The 16,479-nt window shown below is 30.0% G+C and overlaps 1 protein-coding gene across 5 annotated transcripts in view; it reads right to left on the bottom strand.

Annotated features, from left to right (window-relative positions):
- Positions 1-16,479, bottom strand: part of LOC111639300 (proton-coupled amino acid transporter 1-like) — a 44,458-nt gene that overhangs the window by 16,775 nt on the left and 11,204 nt on the right. For 4 of the 5 annotated variants that reach the window (XM_023385153.1, XM_023385148.1, XM_023385149.1 and 1 more), the window contains 5 exons: positions 14,109-14,247; positions 8,085-8,254; positions 7,918-8,008; positions 2,596-2,684; positions 2,235-2,327 (listed from right to left, as the gene is read on the bottom strand). In XM_023385153.1, the coding sequence (XP_023240921.1) occupies positions 2,235-2,327; positions 2,596-2,684; positions 7,918-8,008; positions 8,085-8,254; positions 14,109-14,225 (560 nt within the window). In that variant the 5' untranslated portion in view covers positions 14,226-14,247. Of the gene's footprint in view, positions 1-2,234; positions 2,328-2,595; positions 2,685-7,917; positions 8,009-8,084; positions 8,255-13,836; positions 14,026-14,108; positions 14,250-16,479 lie in introns of those variants that run through there. The other variant, XM_023385152.1, reaches the window with a different exon arrangement.

Below are 16,479 nucleotides of genomic sequence, written 5' to 3'. Positions count from 1 at the left end.
TAGTTTATATGATATTACATAATTTATATACTTTTTAGATATTATCAATACAAAAGTCAAATTCCTAAATTTCAGATAGTGCTAATGCCATCTTATGTACATTTGCCAAACATACTCAATTACGAAAACAGCTACAGTCGGAAATAAGTCTACTAATAATATTGATACAGTACATCATTATTTTGAATAAATTCATCAATGTACTACATATTTCATACATAAAAATACAAATTTTATAGCTATATTGCAGTTTTTTATTTTTTTTTATTTTGTCTTTATCTCTAAAACATGTCCAAATAACATTAAAGTATAATACATAAAAACAAAGCGCACACACATCAAAATTGAGTAATGTACAGATAAATGTTCCCAATATCAGACACTGTTTTTACTTTTTACCTAGCTTTAGTTAATCGTTTTTTATTTTCAGTAGAAAATACTGTAAAATCGCTTAAATCAGTCAGCACACAGGTAAGTAACTATGTCAACTGGACCAGCAGGGTAAGTATTAATGATATAAAAAACAGGATTACAACTAACTAGTATACAATATACACTTATATTAAACAAATTTCATTTTTGACATACAATGTATGCAAGTACACACAAAAAAATTTGAAAATTTTATTATTTTGAATATAGTTATAGCTTTGATGCTCAATGTTTTGAATTCAATTACACACAAGTCCATACAGGAAATCCTCATTAATTTGAACTTGAATAGTTCAAAATCCCATTAGTTTGTAACTGTACTTTTGTCCCAGCCATGGATATAGAGATTTACATGTTAAGGAATTCAGTTATACAAACATCGCTAAACCCGATATATAATATAGCTAAACACCAACCGTATGCCGAAAATATAGTTAGCTTATATGCACTGGAAGAGGAGATCAGACTGGAGGTCTGGATAGTGTAACTGGCAACGCATCTGCACAGTAAGCAGGAGTCGTGGGTTCGAGTCCCGCTCCAGGCCGATTTTTTCTCCCAGAGGTTCTCAATTATTTAAATTAATTAATTAATTTATAATTATTAGAGTTAATAAGAGATGGTGCCTAATGCTTACCTCTAGAGCCAAATTGGTTACGTAATTCATTTAGTAATTAGCCTTAAACTAGCCCGATAGATTTTTTGCATACGGTTGGTGTTTAAGAATTCAGTTCGAAATACAGCTACTTCAAAATTTGAAGTGAAAATTCTGTCTTTACTGTGATAAGCATACTTTAATTTATTCATTTAGATTGCAGTGCCTTCATGCTATAAGAGAACAATAGACAAAGAACAACTGTAATATGATCAATACGGCTTTACTTTTTCAGTAACACATTTTCAGATGTCACCTTACACATGCACTATCCTTGTTTTCTCTTATCTCATAAAATGTGGCTGATTTTTGGGATTGTAAGATTAGGCTACATATAGCAGATTAACCTGTCTTGTGTTGTTCCCAAATATTTTTGTGTTGACGTCACTTGACCTAACCCATTGACCCTGAATATACTTGTTTCTCCATCAAAATGTTTTTGATACTAGATGTCGCTATGCGTCAAAATTTTTATATTAAAATGAACTTTTGAAATATAATTTTTTTGTTTTTATATTTTACAATATATTTATTTTGTTTGTGCAAAATAAAAAAATAATTTTTATGATACAGTAGCCATGATTATTATTTTAAAAAATTTTTCATTAGGTTTAACATCATCAAAAATTGAACATGGCAACCACATGCAACAGAGAAAAATTTCAACATGGGATAGGTTAAGGTATTTGTAGGGCTTTAGGCTACTACATTTGGGCAACTTACTACTTTTTGGACCACTTTAAAAATAACTTGAGCTACATTTCAAGGAATTCTGCTTAATTTTTTTATAAATCTATCTGATAACTTGTGAGATTTTCACTAAACAAGTGTTGTTTACCTGCAGTTTATTTATATTATTTTTATTAATTAACAAAAATAGCATTCTGTATACATAGCCATATCCTATTCCATTAGCTTAATAAATTACATTAGTCACATGGAATTTGGCATATTGTACAGAAATATGTAAATCTTGGATAATTTGAAACTCAATTCAAAATCATGCTTATTTTATTTCTTGAATTCAAAACAAACAAGGATTTCCTGTATATACTTTATATAATTCAGTTCAAAACTGAGCATCAAAGCCACAGCTGTATATAAAAATAATTTCAATAAAATTAAAGTTTAATATAGTTAAAATACATACCTTGCTATTCCTGAAAGTTTTCTTAATCTACGTGGTCCAGTTTTTAATGAATATTCTGCAACGCCTGCATAATCCAAAGAACGAGTACCAATTCTAAAAGCAACATTATTAAAGTTTAACTTAATATAAAAATTAAATATTAAAAAATAATAAATAAAATGGAATAAAGAGAATTTTTTCTTTATTCTGTTTTCATCCCATTAAAGAGAAAAATACTAGATTCAAACATCAAATAAAAACTCATTGAAGTACTAAACTTAATCTCATTTAAAATTACAAACAGTAATTCTTGAACAGTTAAAATAAAAAAAAATTCTTAATGAAATAATTCAAAGATTAGTCAATAATTTGAAATATTTACCTCTTTGAAACAACTTTACTACAATTCACAATAACGTGCATGCAATGAACACAAATAATACCCATTATTGGTATTCCTATAGCCCCCAACTGAAAGAGAATTAATGTAATCTGTAAATAAATCTTTTATAAAACATTGAGAATCTAAAAATAAGTTCATTAAATTTTGACTTAAAATCACTATAGCAAACCATAAGAATCACACTTCTTAAATACTGCAAAAAAAATTAAGAATTCAGTTTTGAAAGTATCAAAAGGAAGATGCTAATGAGATTTCACTATACAGTGGAACCTCGGTATACGTCTGCTTTAGAATACGTCCAATTCGGAATACGTCCTGTTTGGACGAAACAAATTTTGCTCAGTATACGACTTAATTCAATTATACGAGCCATGTATGAACAAGTAGCACTATCGGTATACTACACTAGACTAGACGTTCGCGGTGCTACGGTTTATAACTTTGTTAAATTTTTTCTGATTTTTAATTTGTAAGTAACATTTTATTATTTTTATTAATCATGAATTGTGAGAGAGTAGCCGGGGTTACGGAGTAGGTAGTACTCGTGTAACACTTAATCGGCACCAGTCGGTAGGACTAGTTCTCTAGGATGCAGATCACTAGATCTGATCTTAAATATTTCATAGGAGAGCGATAACCGCTATATGATCCGAACTGCGAAGTCCAGATGCTCGTCAGGACTGACACCAGTTTGTCAATTAAATTCCGCGGGCAAACACGCGTGTGAGATCTGTTTCGGAATCAATCTAAGAGACATTTAAGTAAAATTTAACGAGTGTAAATTTAATAATCCAAAAACAACGAATACAAACATCAATGAACGAGGGATAATAAAACGACAATTAGATTACACGATATTGGCTTAGACTTATTCTATACTGATGCGCGATCGAGAGAGAGAGCTCACAAAATTATTATAAAGCATACGACCTGTTTAATTGTCATTCGTCTTCCTCTCTGTATGTAAGGGACACCTTGTAGATAGAGTTCATTTACTTCTTCGTACGGGAGATCAATACGTGCACAAATATAAAAGTATCTTCACTAAGTTCAGACTCAGAACTTAGTCTATGGGACTCGTTTAAGGGCGTTGGTCATCAGGAGGAGAACTGTGTGGAGTTTTGACGCCTCGGATCTGTCGAAGAACTCCCCGAATTCAGACTAATTTCCCTTATATCTCCTGAATTTCGACCAATCATCAGCCAGTAACTCTTCCATGAGAACAGACGAAAGGGGAATGAATGAGGGGTAACCATTTCCCATCTGAGTGAGATTTTTTTACCAGATAAGGGAAAGTCAGAGGATGTTCTCTTCTATGAAAGGAAGTAGCATCTGTTATCTGGTTTTTTCCCACGTCCAAAACACTAGTTTTCACAAAAAATGAAGTAATATTTTGTGTCGATATTTAAACATATTTAATAAAAATTATTAAATTAGACCCAGGGCCTTTCGGGTCTCACAATTGCAAAAGGGCAACAGAAAAATAAAAAAATGACTAGAATCACAACGGAACTGAAAAAAGAGATTGTTGAGAAATATGAAGGTGGCATGCGTGTTCGAGATTTAACTGTTGCATACCGTATTCCGAGAACGACAATATCGACAATCGTGAAAAATAAAGACATTAAATTTGCTAACGTTGCAAAAGGGGTTAAATCAATTTTTAAACAGAGATCGAAGACATCAGATCATGTCAAGAAATTGCTTTTGCTTTGGATAACTGAAAAACAGTGTGCCGGCGACAGCGTATTGGAAGAAATTATTTGCGAGAAAGTTAAAAGGATACATGCTGATCTCATGAAAAATCAAGCAGAAACTAGCGAGGAAAGTGAGGTGTTTAAAGCCAGCCATTTTTTTTACATGAGAACGGATTAATCATTTTTACATTACTTCTTATGGAAAAGGTTGGTTTGGTATACGTCCTATTCGGTATAAGTCCAAACACCAGGAACGGATTAAGGTCGTATACCGAGGTTCCACTGTATATTTATAATTAAACTTAATTTTCACTAACCCAATCTCCGCATTACTTTTTATATGCTAGTTACTAGTTAATGTAGACAACATATAAATAGTATTAACTACTGTCTTCAAATAATAAAGCTGATATTTCATTTTAATATTTTTGAAATACTTTTACTTGTAAAAATTATTATTAAAAGCATTTGTGAAGTTATTACACAAATACTCAAAGTAATGTAGTAGTTTTCTAGAACACATTAACTATACTAACTGAATCAACACTATTTAACAGGGAGAAAACAACTTTAATTTAAAATATGATTTTTTTTTCACTTAAATTATTAAACCAATTTAATAATGGGTCATAAAGTCTATAAAAATTACAAGATAATAAAAAAAATGCCATTAAACTTAAATTTTAATCATATTATTTTGCAGCTAAAATTTTAAATAATTTTATTAAAAAAGATGAAAAAAATTACATTATTTGGATTTAGTGCTCCCAGTCTTTTTTGCATTAAGCTCTTCAAATTCATTCCTTAATGCACTTTGAGCATTAATGCTGTGTTCTTTGCTTGGATTCTTTATTTGTTCAAAATTATATCAAAAGCGATCTTGACTACCCTGAACATTTTTATGAGTTCTCATAAACTTGAAAAAATGTTTATACCAGTAGTAAGCTTGGTAACAAGTTCTATCCTCAAAAAAGTGACTAATGATCATTTACATAAAAAATTGTGACAAATAATTGACTTTTAAGTAGTTTTATTTCAGAAAAAACAATTCATTCTGAAATACATATTCATAAAATTTGATTTTTCTGCTTTGATAAAAATTTAGATTTTTTTTTATTAAGCAAGTTGATTTCTTACAAAGATTTAAAAAGAAAAGGTAAAAATCTGCCTACATTTTTGCGCATCATGGCCCACCAGTGGTTGAGTGGATAAAACCACTAAACACGGATAGTTGGTTACATTATTCTGTGCCTATCTTTAACAACTTGTAAAAGCCTGGTTTGTAGTTTTGATTGGATTGAACTCTCAAATAACCAGTTTCCTCAAACTGAATAATCCTTTCATTATGAGCTTGAAGTCAATAGTCTCTGGTGTAAATTCTGATGATGGAAAAAATTCTCAAAGAGCAGCTGCAGCAGTGTTATGAAACAGCTCAAGAAATGCTCATTCCAGAAAAGTAATGGCTATTGTAGCTGATAAGAATAAACAATTTTAGCCATTTTTATACTCAGAACTTGGCTGTAACTATACAGGTGCTTATTCAAAAGAAACAGTTTTCATTGCTTACAGCACTAATTACCATAATGGTAAATTTTGACAATTTTTTTAATGGAAATGTTTTGAAATATCACTATATCAGTTTTAGTTGCATACGGACTGCAAATTTCTCTGTAGATAGTATTGACATTAATTACAATCACCATGCATGTGTGCAAGTATACATAAATATATTATTAGTGTATTTATTAATGTTATATTGATTTTTTATACATTTTATACACATTTATCCAATGTCTATTTAAATATATAATTTAAAATTATAATAATTATCCACAATATTTGGAAATTTTACATATAAAATTAATAATAAATATTTATCTGAAGAAATTAAATACATGAAAGCAAATATAAAATAAAAATATTTACCATATTTCATGGCATATATGACACCCTCCATTCAACATAGAATATTTAGTGTATTTAATTTAAGCCATCTCATGCCTTTGTCATTCTGAGTTAGTGCACATCTTATGTTATTTGTCCTTCTTCCGTTTTAATAACAAACCTACCTCTAAAAGCGGAGAGTTCCCCCTCTCGGGTGATTTATGTGAGCTGGTAATCAGGAAGTTGGAACAACAAATCATCCCCTTGTACCTTTCCAACATCCTCCTGTACAGGAGATATGTTGATGATATCTTTATCATATGGAAAACAGAACCCAACATCAACCAGTTCATTAACTCAATGAATGACAACCCCTATGGCCTGCACATCAAATTGGACCAAAAAAGCAACACTGCCACGCATTTTCTGGACTTGGACCTTCAAATTAAGGATAATGTGATCACATCCAAGGTCTATTACAAAGAGTCCTATGTACCGCTTTTCATCCCCGCTAACTCTGAGGATCCTTACTCCTACAAGATCGCGGCTTTTAGGGCCTTAACTAAGAGGGTGTTCACGCACCACTCCAATTATCAAGACACCATAGCTGAACTTAGACACGTTCAGGAAATGGCCACACAACATGGGTATAATAAGAACTTAGTACATAATATCGCTCGCGCTTACACACAAGTTTGCGCACGAGATACTACCAATGTCCATGGGTAGCATTTGGATAACAAGTGTAGAAGAAAAATTGTGGGTACAACCACCATCTGGACGCAATATACAAAAAAATTTCATCCATCAATAAAACTAGGATAGCTTATAAAAGGCATAGATTGGTTTACAACTTGTTTCGCAACGGGAAAGACGCAATCTACTTAAAACACGCACCAGGGGTATATGCTATCCCATTTTGGGATGATAGATTTAACAGCAGTTTGGTTTATGTGTGCTCAACCAAACGCTCCCTTCACAAAAGGCTGTGTGAGCACAAACATGACATCGACAATAAAAAAACACACCACCGCCCTCTCAATGGTTGCCACTGAACCGGGAATCACAGCCGACATACAAAATGCCCACATGATCAGGCTCTCACATCGCACTGATCAACTGAGAATGATGGAAACTCTAGAAATATACAAGGCAGGATTATGTGGCACGTGCATCAACTCCAGGGATGCAGTCGGTAAATCTAGCGCGTGGAAGTTTTGTTATGAGGGAACTCATCTCCATAAATGAGAGTGTATACTTCATCTGCTTCTACCGTTACACAAACTTGATATTACATGTGCTTTACAGTTATTTCAGCGCATGCATAACGTTCCATGAGTATTCTTAAATCTGTTTTTATAAATTTTGAATCGTATACGTTCCTTTCCAAACGCGTTCGAATTCCTAATTAAAGTAGCCTGGTGAAGACCTCGATGAGGTTGAAAATGTTTGCTAAGGTGCAAACACATACCACTGGAGTTGTAAAGGTTGTTTGAAGTGCTTAATTGTTGAAAATTAGAAATTAGAAAATTATAAAAAACGAGAGGAAAAAAAATTGAGTTCTCCTATGTGAAAATCTTGTATAAGTATGTATGAAAATATTTCTCAAGAGGTGGAAAGTTTACAATTGTCTGCATATGATAATACTTAGATATTATGTGTTTATATATATATATGATATATAATGTGATTCTATATAGCTAAGTTATGATAAACTTACCACCATTCCTGCATTTGCAAATGATGAGGGTATAGCTAAGATTCCTGTTCCTATATTTCCTTTCAATAAATGCATCATAGTTTGAGTATTTCTAAAATTAAAAAAAATTGTTAAAAATATTGCCAAATTATAGATTTTAATCTTTATAAAAGATATTTTTGTATTACGTTGTTCTATTAGAGTCTGAATAACTAGCATAGTCTTTTAATGTATTTGATTCTAAACCAGAATCATCTGGGAAAGGTTGAAGTCTTTTATGATTGTAACTAATTGCATTTATCCTTTCAGGTACTAAATGATCTACTTCATGATCGGTTGAAATACTGTTTTCCATTGTCTGAAAAAGAAAATTTTATTTAATACTTAAAATTTTATTGTAATAATAATAAAATATTTTATTAAATATACTTTTTTTACATTATAATTTTAAAATATAATAAACATAATAACTATAACTTACAGTTTTGTGTAATTTTATTATTAGAAGAAAGTAAAATTATAACATGGAATATTTAATACTATAGCTAAAACTAACAAAAACAAGTTTTATTTTGCAGTATAAATTCCAATTATAATCCCAATATCAAACTTTTCATACTTTGCATAAAATAATAAATAGTTGCAGAAATATTTTGATGATACTGAAAAAAATTTTCAATCAAGTATTTTCAATATAACCTATCAATACTGTACTGAAATTAAGATTTGGCATGTGCAAAAGATAACATTTCTGGACTCTATTAATCCTTTTTAAATTTTATAAATTTGTAAACTTCATTTAAATAATATTGGAATTTTAAACTACATAAATATCTTATTTCCCCCAAAACAAGTTGACTTATTAGTCCTGGACATAATTTAATTCCCAATTTTGGAACGTTTACTCTTACTCTGAGAAAAAGAGGAACCTGAATATAAGTCAACCTTTCATTATTACTTTTATTTGCATACAGAAAATCTGGAAAGTCATTGAAAGAATTCCTCTTCATATTAATCTTCAAAGAATTTTCATTGTCATTATTCCTGTTTCCTATTTCATGACTGTCAACATGCTCTTCAACTGCTTTGAACAGCAAATCATTCTCTGTTCCATCCAAGTTGTTTATACAATGTTTCTTCAAGTCTTATAATTGTGTCTTCTCTGTCAATCTTTTATAATTCTGTTATTCTAATTTAAAAAGTACTACAAGAATATATGAAAAATATTTATATCTGTGCAACTGATTATGAAAAAGCATTCATGTTCAGTTACCTTTTTTTTAAAATTACCTTAGTAGTAATATTTTTATGAATTTATATTACAAATATTTAGAGATTGGAAATCACTCAGTATAAATAAATTTTTGATTGCTTTCTTAGTAACTTTTACACATCATATTTAAAATCATAATTAGTCAGTCAATCAGAAAACTCTACTCAGAGTTTTCTGATTGACTGACAATTATGAAATCAATCAGAAAACTCTACTGAGTTTGATTGATTGACAATCAGAAAACTCTACTCAGAGTTTGTGATTTATATCAAGAAATGTCTGCATTGGACATCTATAAGTGACAAATTGTAATTTAGCTTCTATTTTGTCAATATCAATAAAAATGAAATTAATAAAAGTTGTAGAGCAAAATCAAGACAACATTCTGTGTGCAGGGGGCAGTAGGCTGCCCAGTATATACATTACACTGAAGAAAGAAGGTTTCAGTGCAAATTTCGTGTGCATTCTGGAAAATATACTTGCAGTTTTATGACTATTCGAAAACAAAACCTAAATATGAGACAATGTCATTACAGTCAATAGTGCATAGTAATATTTACTCTGTACCAGTCTTGTTGTATGAGTAATTGAATGGCAATATTTGCATTCTGATTACTCACAAACCACTATCAAAGCAGCATTATGATCAGTATGCAGGTCAGTTAATGATGTGTATCATTCATCAACAATTTGTTTCACCAGTGATAAAATTACCATCATGTGGCAGAGCTTAGCAGAAACTCAGGCTTTGTTGCTTAAGATATGACAGTCAAAACAAAACAAATCTACAATCCAATATAGTGACTTGATTCTTATTCTAGTAACCTTCTCACATCCAAACTTTTGAAGTTGTTTCTTGACATTTGGGAAAAAATATTGTAATTTTAAAATATTGACAATGTTTAACATTTCTCACTAAAATTATCCTGCTTTATATTTTAAAAAGATGTCAAACAATTGCCGGATTATAATCGAGCTACTTTCCACTATTATTTTAAATAAAATTCTAAATAATTTGGTACTAGAGGTAGGCATTAAGCACCATCTCTTACTAAATTCAACCTGGCAAGCATTTGGCACATTACTAAAATATAGGGCTCTGAGATGTTTAAATATGTAAAAGATACATTTTAGTTTATGATTATTACATTAAATAAAAATTTTATTTTGAAACAATACAATAAAATCATATTTTTAAATATTAAAGTTAAAATGTAATAATGTAAAATAAATTTAAGTTATTATAAATAACTTTAAGAACTTATTTTATCACAAAAGTTCCTTTTTTAATTAGACATTACAAAAACTGTTTTTATTGTTTTGAACAGAATCAATTGACTAATCAATTATTTAAAATTATATCACTCGCTTAATTCTCATATGTACTGTAGTTTGTGGACTGCAGCATGATGTGTTACAACTTCGTAGTATTTACTATCACTAAACAATCAACACACCAATTTTAGTATCAATTTAATCCTGTACAATGTGTACACAAACAATCATAGAAATCAAGAAAAGGTTTAATTGGACTTGAATATAAATTAAGAGAAATTTTTTTCTCTCTCTAACATTGGAAAAACATCCCAACTAATATTCAGATAAAACAATATTAATATCAACAAGCAATTATTTTATTGTGACAATGTCAGGATGCAATTTTTAATCATATTTTTAATTAATTTAATTTAAAATACATTACAATGAATTCTTGATCTATCATTTCCGTATCAATAATTTTCCCACATCTATCAGTTGTTTTCTCGGTACTGAATAAAGACCCATATACATAATGTTAATATTTCCTGTCTTCTTTATTCTTGCATCATTTGTTTTCCTACAATGTTTATTCTATATTTTAACTAAAAGAAAAATGTTACCCTGCATCAATTGTTTTACTCACAATAGAGGGCACTAAATTGTGAGCACTAAACACTGATTTTCGTGTAATAAAAAGCACATCAAATTTAAGTTATACCCTTTGACTACAGCTAACCAGTTTTTATTGTGATTTTTGACTATTTTTTGTCTACTGCTTTACTGTACTTTATTGGCAACATTTCCTCTTAAACCCTGACAGCACTGGTAAAAATTAGCACATTGTCTCAGAGTTGTCTTCTGTACAATAATTATCATATTTGAATGATTATTTTGTACAGTATATGATGTCTGTATGCTAAAAGGGTTTTGTATGATAATTTCATAAATATGCCTTACTCCAAAAAACAACTTAATTATTAGAAAAAACAATTCACAATCACTATTTTTATATGTATTGTCTTTTCATTGATAATATTCAATGTTTTTGTTTTTTGCTGCTAGAGGGTTAATTATTCTTACCAAAATAAAACAGAGCAAATTCCAGTACATATTCTTAACAACTTTTTTAAAATGTAGAATAAATGAATGCCAGTACACATGCTCCATATCGTTTTGTATTATAGAAAGCCATCATATAAGCTTATCACTGGATAATACACATTTCATACAAAAAAAAAAAACAAACATAGATGTCATAAATTTCCCATGTCAATCTTATTCCCGCATCAGTTGTTTTCCCCAAAGTCCCGCCAAAAACAATAGATTGAGAATTCACTGTATAATCTCTCCATCTTAAATTAGTACTGTAGTACATTATACTTTTCTGTTAGCAATGGAATTGTGCTGTGCATCTATTAGCTGCTTTCAGGGGAAGTTTTGAATTGAAATAACATGCTGTATATGAATATCCATTGCTTTGGATATTCATATACAGCAATACCTTGGTTTTCATTGATAATCCGCCCAAAAAGAAGCGGCAAAATCCGAAACCGAGGCATTTATTTCCATATGAATCAATATAAATCCAATTAATTCATTCTAGACACTCCAAAATACATACCAAAATTCATTTTACAGAGAATGAATAGTGTGTTGTAACACTAGAAACAATAAGAAATGAATATAAAAGACTAATGTAAAGAATAAATAAACATTTAACATGGCATTTGAAGGGTTGCTGGCTCTGAAAACTTTCTTTGGTCCCAAGATGGAGCTAAAAGGAAAGCAATGGAATTGTTTGGCTAGATGCATGGGGTAATGCTCACACAACAAGAAACAATGACACATTGAGCAGGAAAACACATGGATTGACCTATGTTTTCACAAAATTAGCAGGAAGTTACATGGGTACACTAATGAAATCAGAGAGAAATTTTTTGCAAAAAAAATCAATGTAAACCAAGGTATTACTGTATAGTTAATTGGGGCCTCTTGCCCCTAAGCTTTTCATATCTGGTCTTGGATATCATCTATCTAACTCAATTCTAGAGATTAAGGAAAGACACACAGATGGTCAACAGTGAGAATTTATAGGTATACAATTTTTTTCAAATTGCAACCCAATAAAACAGTTTGGTGAGTCTTAGAAAATCATTTAAGCGGTAAAATTATAAATATCTAATCAGTTGATGTATTCAAAAGTAAAAATACTAATTCAACCATATTAAATAAAACTTCAATTCAAGTTTATTAGCGTAATTTGGAAAAAAAATTCCAGTTACAAGGGGTACATTGGGTTACAAATATTAGAGAATATATAATATATCTTCCGACAAATAAATAATTATTAGGTAAATTATCTTCTATTCATACATTTAATACATTTAATCAAGTGACATAATATTGGATAGAAGTACGAACAACAATAAAAGTAAATCTATAAATCATTCATTAAGGCTCTCAACCGTTTTAATATATTAAATAAAGAACTGATATATTCTGGTAATCATAACTGGACCCATCTGAAATATTTTTTGGTAGTATTCTTGCATAGATTTGATTGCTGACAAGGTGGAAATACCAGTCTGTTCTCTAAGTTTGGAGCAACCCTTGCACAAACTAATTATATGATATAGAGAAATTTGGTCATTACACAGCCTACATTGTTTATTCCTGATATCCAAATAATTCCCTTCAACTATAATATAAAAATTGTTTAGTCTGATCTGCATATAAAATCTTTTCATTCCAAATGGTATTTTATAATGAATATAATTATTTGCTGGAGGAAAATTTAAATTAACTATATACCATGGGTGAAATTTTGACTCTTGTAAACTTTTCATCTCACGATCAATTGAATTATTATACATATTCTCCACCAAAAAAGAAGTTCCGTAATTCCAGTCTGTTTCTGTACTGTAAAATAGTAAATGAGACAAACCATAACTTTCCAATTTGATCCTAAGTTGTTATACCAATTGTTTTGATAATTCTTTTTGTTCTCTGCCAAGTACTGGAATTTTTTCCAAATTACACTAATAAACTTGAATTGAATTGAATATTAAATAAAATCCAACATTTTTAACAATTTCATCATATTTTGGATGAGAATTAACATTAATGTGATCAATTAATATGATAATATAATATGAAGATGATATTCAACAATTGACAAATAAAGTTAAAAATATTTACATCAGCAGATGAAGCAATAAAAAGTTTAAATAAAAGAAAAATGCTAGAAAATATTTTACAAAAAACATAAATAGTAGTTGTATAAATTATTTCATTATTCATTGCCCAAATGTAGTCAGTTAAATTTACAACTTACCACAGTCCAATAAGAAAAATAAAATACTAATAAGTACAAGTAAATAAAATTCACTCTTCATGATTTTACTTACTTGTTCTCTTCAAAATGAAGTTTTTAAAAATCAGCTTAAGAAATGAAATACAGGGATATCCATGAGAAAAAAAATTCTATTCCCTCCAATGTAAAATGAGATTCCTGGTTATTTATTTCATTTACAAATATTTGAATGAAATTTTTCATTGTCACTACACAATTGTAGTAGCTTAACTGAGCAAACCATCTTCAATATTTAAAAAAGAAGAGTATTTAAGAAATTTTAATCAATCATATTAGGACTATAAAAAATTCAATGATGATACTTACAAATGATGTTTTAGAACCAAATACTGCAGATCTATCATGGAGTTTTTGAATAGCTGTTTCTGCAGCATTTCCCACAGAAGAAATACTAGTGCTGGGACTCCTGGAATTTTCATTCATCTTAATTCAAAGTTAAAATTATCTGTTTGAAGAGAAATGAGGTAAAATTTCAGTAAATTATTGATCCAAAAAATTATAGAAAATATTTTATATTTTACATTAGTAAAATAAATTTTACAGCTTAAATTCAAAAATATCTGCACTCTGCAAGTGAAATTTTAATGTCTAAGAAAATTAACTGTTTTAAACTTGTTAGTGTTTTTATATTAATTTTAATACTTTTGCTTTTTGCATGTTTCTAATGTTTATTGTGATTTTATATAATATCACAAAAATTTTTATAAAATCTCAAATGATTAGTTTTTCCTAAACAGTGCAATAAATGAATATTGAAAAACAGTGGCATGTCGTCATTGGAAGCGGTGTATCCACTCCTCCCTTGTATTTTCTAAAAATAAATACATATTAATTTTAATTATATGAAAATAAATCGCACAATATTTTATTATAACCGCATTATGTATCTTATTACAAATTTCTATACTACACGTGAAAAAAAATAGATAAGATTGCTATTGTATATTCAAATATTAGTGGCAGAGTGGAAGCACTGTATTGTCAGCATCCAAAAAGCCAGATTNCGTGATTCATGTAATTGGGTGAGGGCGGCCAAATATCTAGCAGGCAGGCGGCTAACAGCCCGGAACTGGTCCTGGATAGAATTGAATAAGGTATACGTGTAGCATTCATCCAAGGTCTTAGGCTTCACCAGCTAAACTGGGTGAGATTGGTGTTCTGTAAAGCACATGCGCGAATCTGGCTTTTTGGATGCTGACAATACAGTGCTTCCACTCTGCCACTAATATTTGAATATACAATAGCAATCTTATCTTTTTTTTTTCACGTGTAGTATAGAAATTTGTAATAAGATACATAATGCGGTTATAATAAAATATTGTGCGATTTATTTTCATATAATTAAAATTAATATGTATTTATTTTTAGAAAATACAAGGGAGGAGTGGATACACCGCTTCCAATGACGACATGCCACTGTTTTTCAATTATTGATTTTTAGAAAATACATATTAATTTTAATTATATGAAAATAATCGCACAATATTTTATTATATCCGCATTATGTATCTTATTACAAATTTCTATACTACATGTGAAAAAAAAAAATTGCTATTGTATATTCGAATATTAGTGGCGGAGTGGAAGCGCTGTATTGTCAGCATCCAAAAAGCCAGATTCCCTCATGCACTTTACAGAGCCCCAACCTCACCCAGTTTAGCTGGTGAAGCCTAGGACCTTGGATGGATGCTACACGTATACCGCATTCAATTCTATCCAGGACCGGTTCTGGGCTGTTAGCCGCCTGCCTGCTAGATATTTGGCTGCCCTCGCCCAATTACATGAATCGTAAGTAGATTTATAACTTAACCCAACTGATAAGAATTTACTGGTATGTTTTTATGACAGTTCTATGTAGTTGACAGGAGTTAAAAAAATCCATTAAAATATTTGATATTTTTATTCCGCTTTCCGATTTTATATTACTCACAGATTTCAATGTTAAACCGGTGATATTACGATTTCGTATGTCCCATCTATAAGGGATGTAGAAAAAAACATGTACAATTTTTGTATAATGTTAAAAAATTAACTGTTACTTTAGTAGCATATTTACAACTAAATTTAATGAATGAGAGATGCAAGAGGTACAGAAAAAGCTCTAAAATTTATATTTCTTAAATTTACAATTTATGTATCTGGTGTCATAAAAATTTGTCTTTCCAATTTTTTCCCGAGACTACAAATATTTGAGTACAAAGTAACTGGTTTCAACTTATTTCTACTTAAGAAGTAGTTAAATAATTAAGTGATTAGGGAAGTGGGGATACGAATAAAACCCTGCTGAAAGAGCCGGAATTTTACTTAAACAAAAGCTTAACCGAGTACAGTGTGGACTGATTTCTTCGTAATATTAGATGTAATAAAGAGAGAAATTTTTCCAGTTCAATGAAAGTGACTAAAAGTTGTAAATTTTGGGAATTTCCGTGGACACCTGGTCTTAAAACAAATTAGTTAGAAAACAAATGACTTTTAAGTTTAATAAATTTAGATTTTTACAGCTATGGTGAAAAACATTTAAAATTTACAACAACCCTGTTGTGTCGTTTGAGGTATACTAGTGATGCGACAAAAGAGGCATTTGACATTAACTGGTATCGGCACCCTCGGGATTTGGCAAGCATGCACAGCACCGCACACCTACCAAGACCGTCTCTGATCCCGTTCGTTAGCCACT

Source organism: Centruroides sculpturatus, unplaced genomic scaffold, assembly GCF_000671375.1.
Source record: "Centruroides sculpturatus isolate CEXI.00-Female unplaced genomic scaffold, Cexi_2.0 scaffold1193, whole genome shotgun sequence".
Lineage (NCBI taxonomy): Eukaryota > Metazoa > Arthropoda > Arachnida > Scorpiones > Buthidae > Centruroides > Centruroides sculpturatus.
The sequence above is the reverse complement of the archived record's forward strand: the minus strand, read 5'-3'. Positions and strand labels throughout refer to the sequence as shown.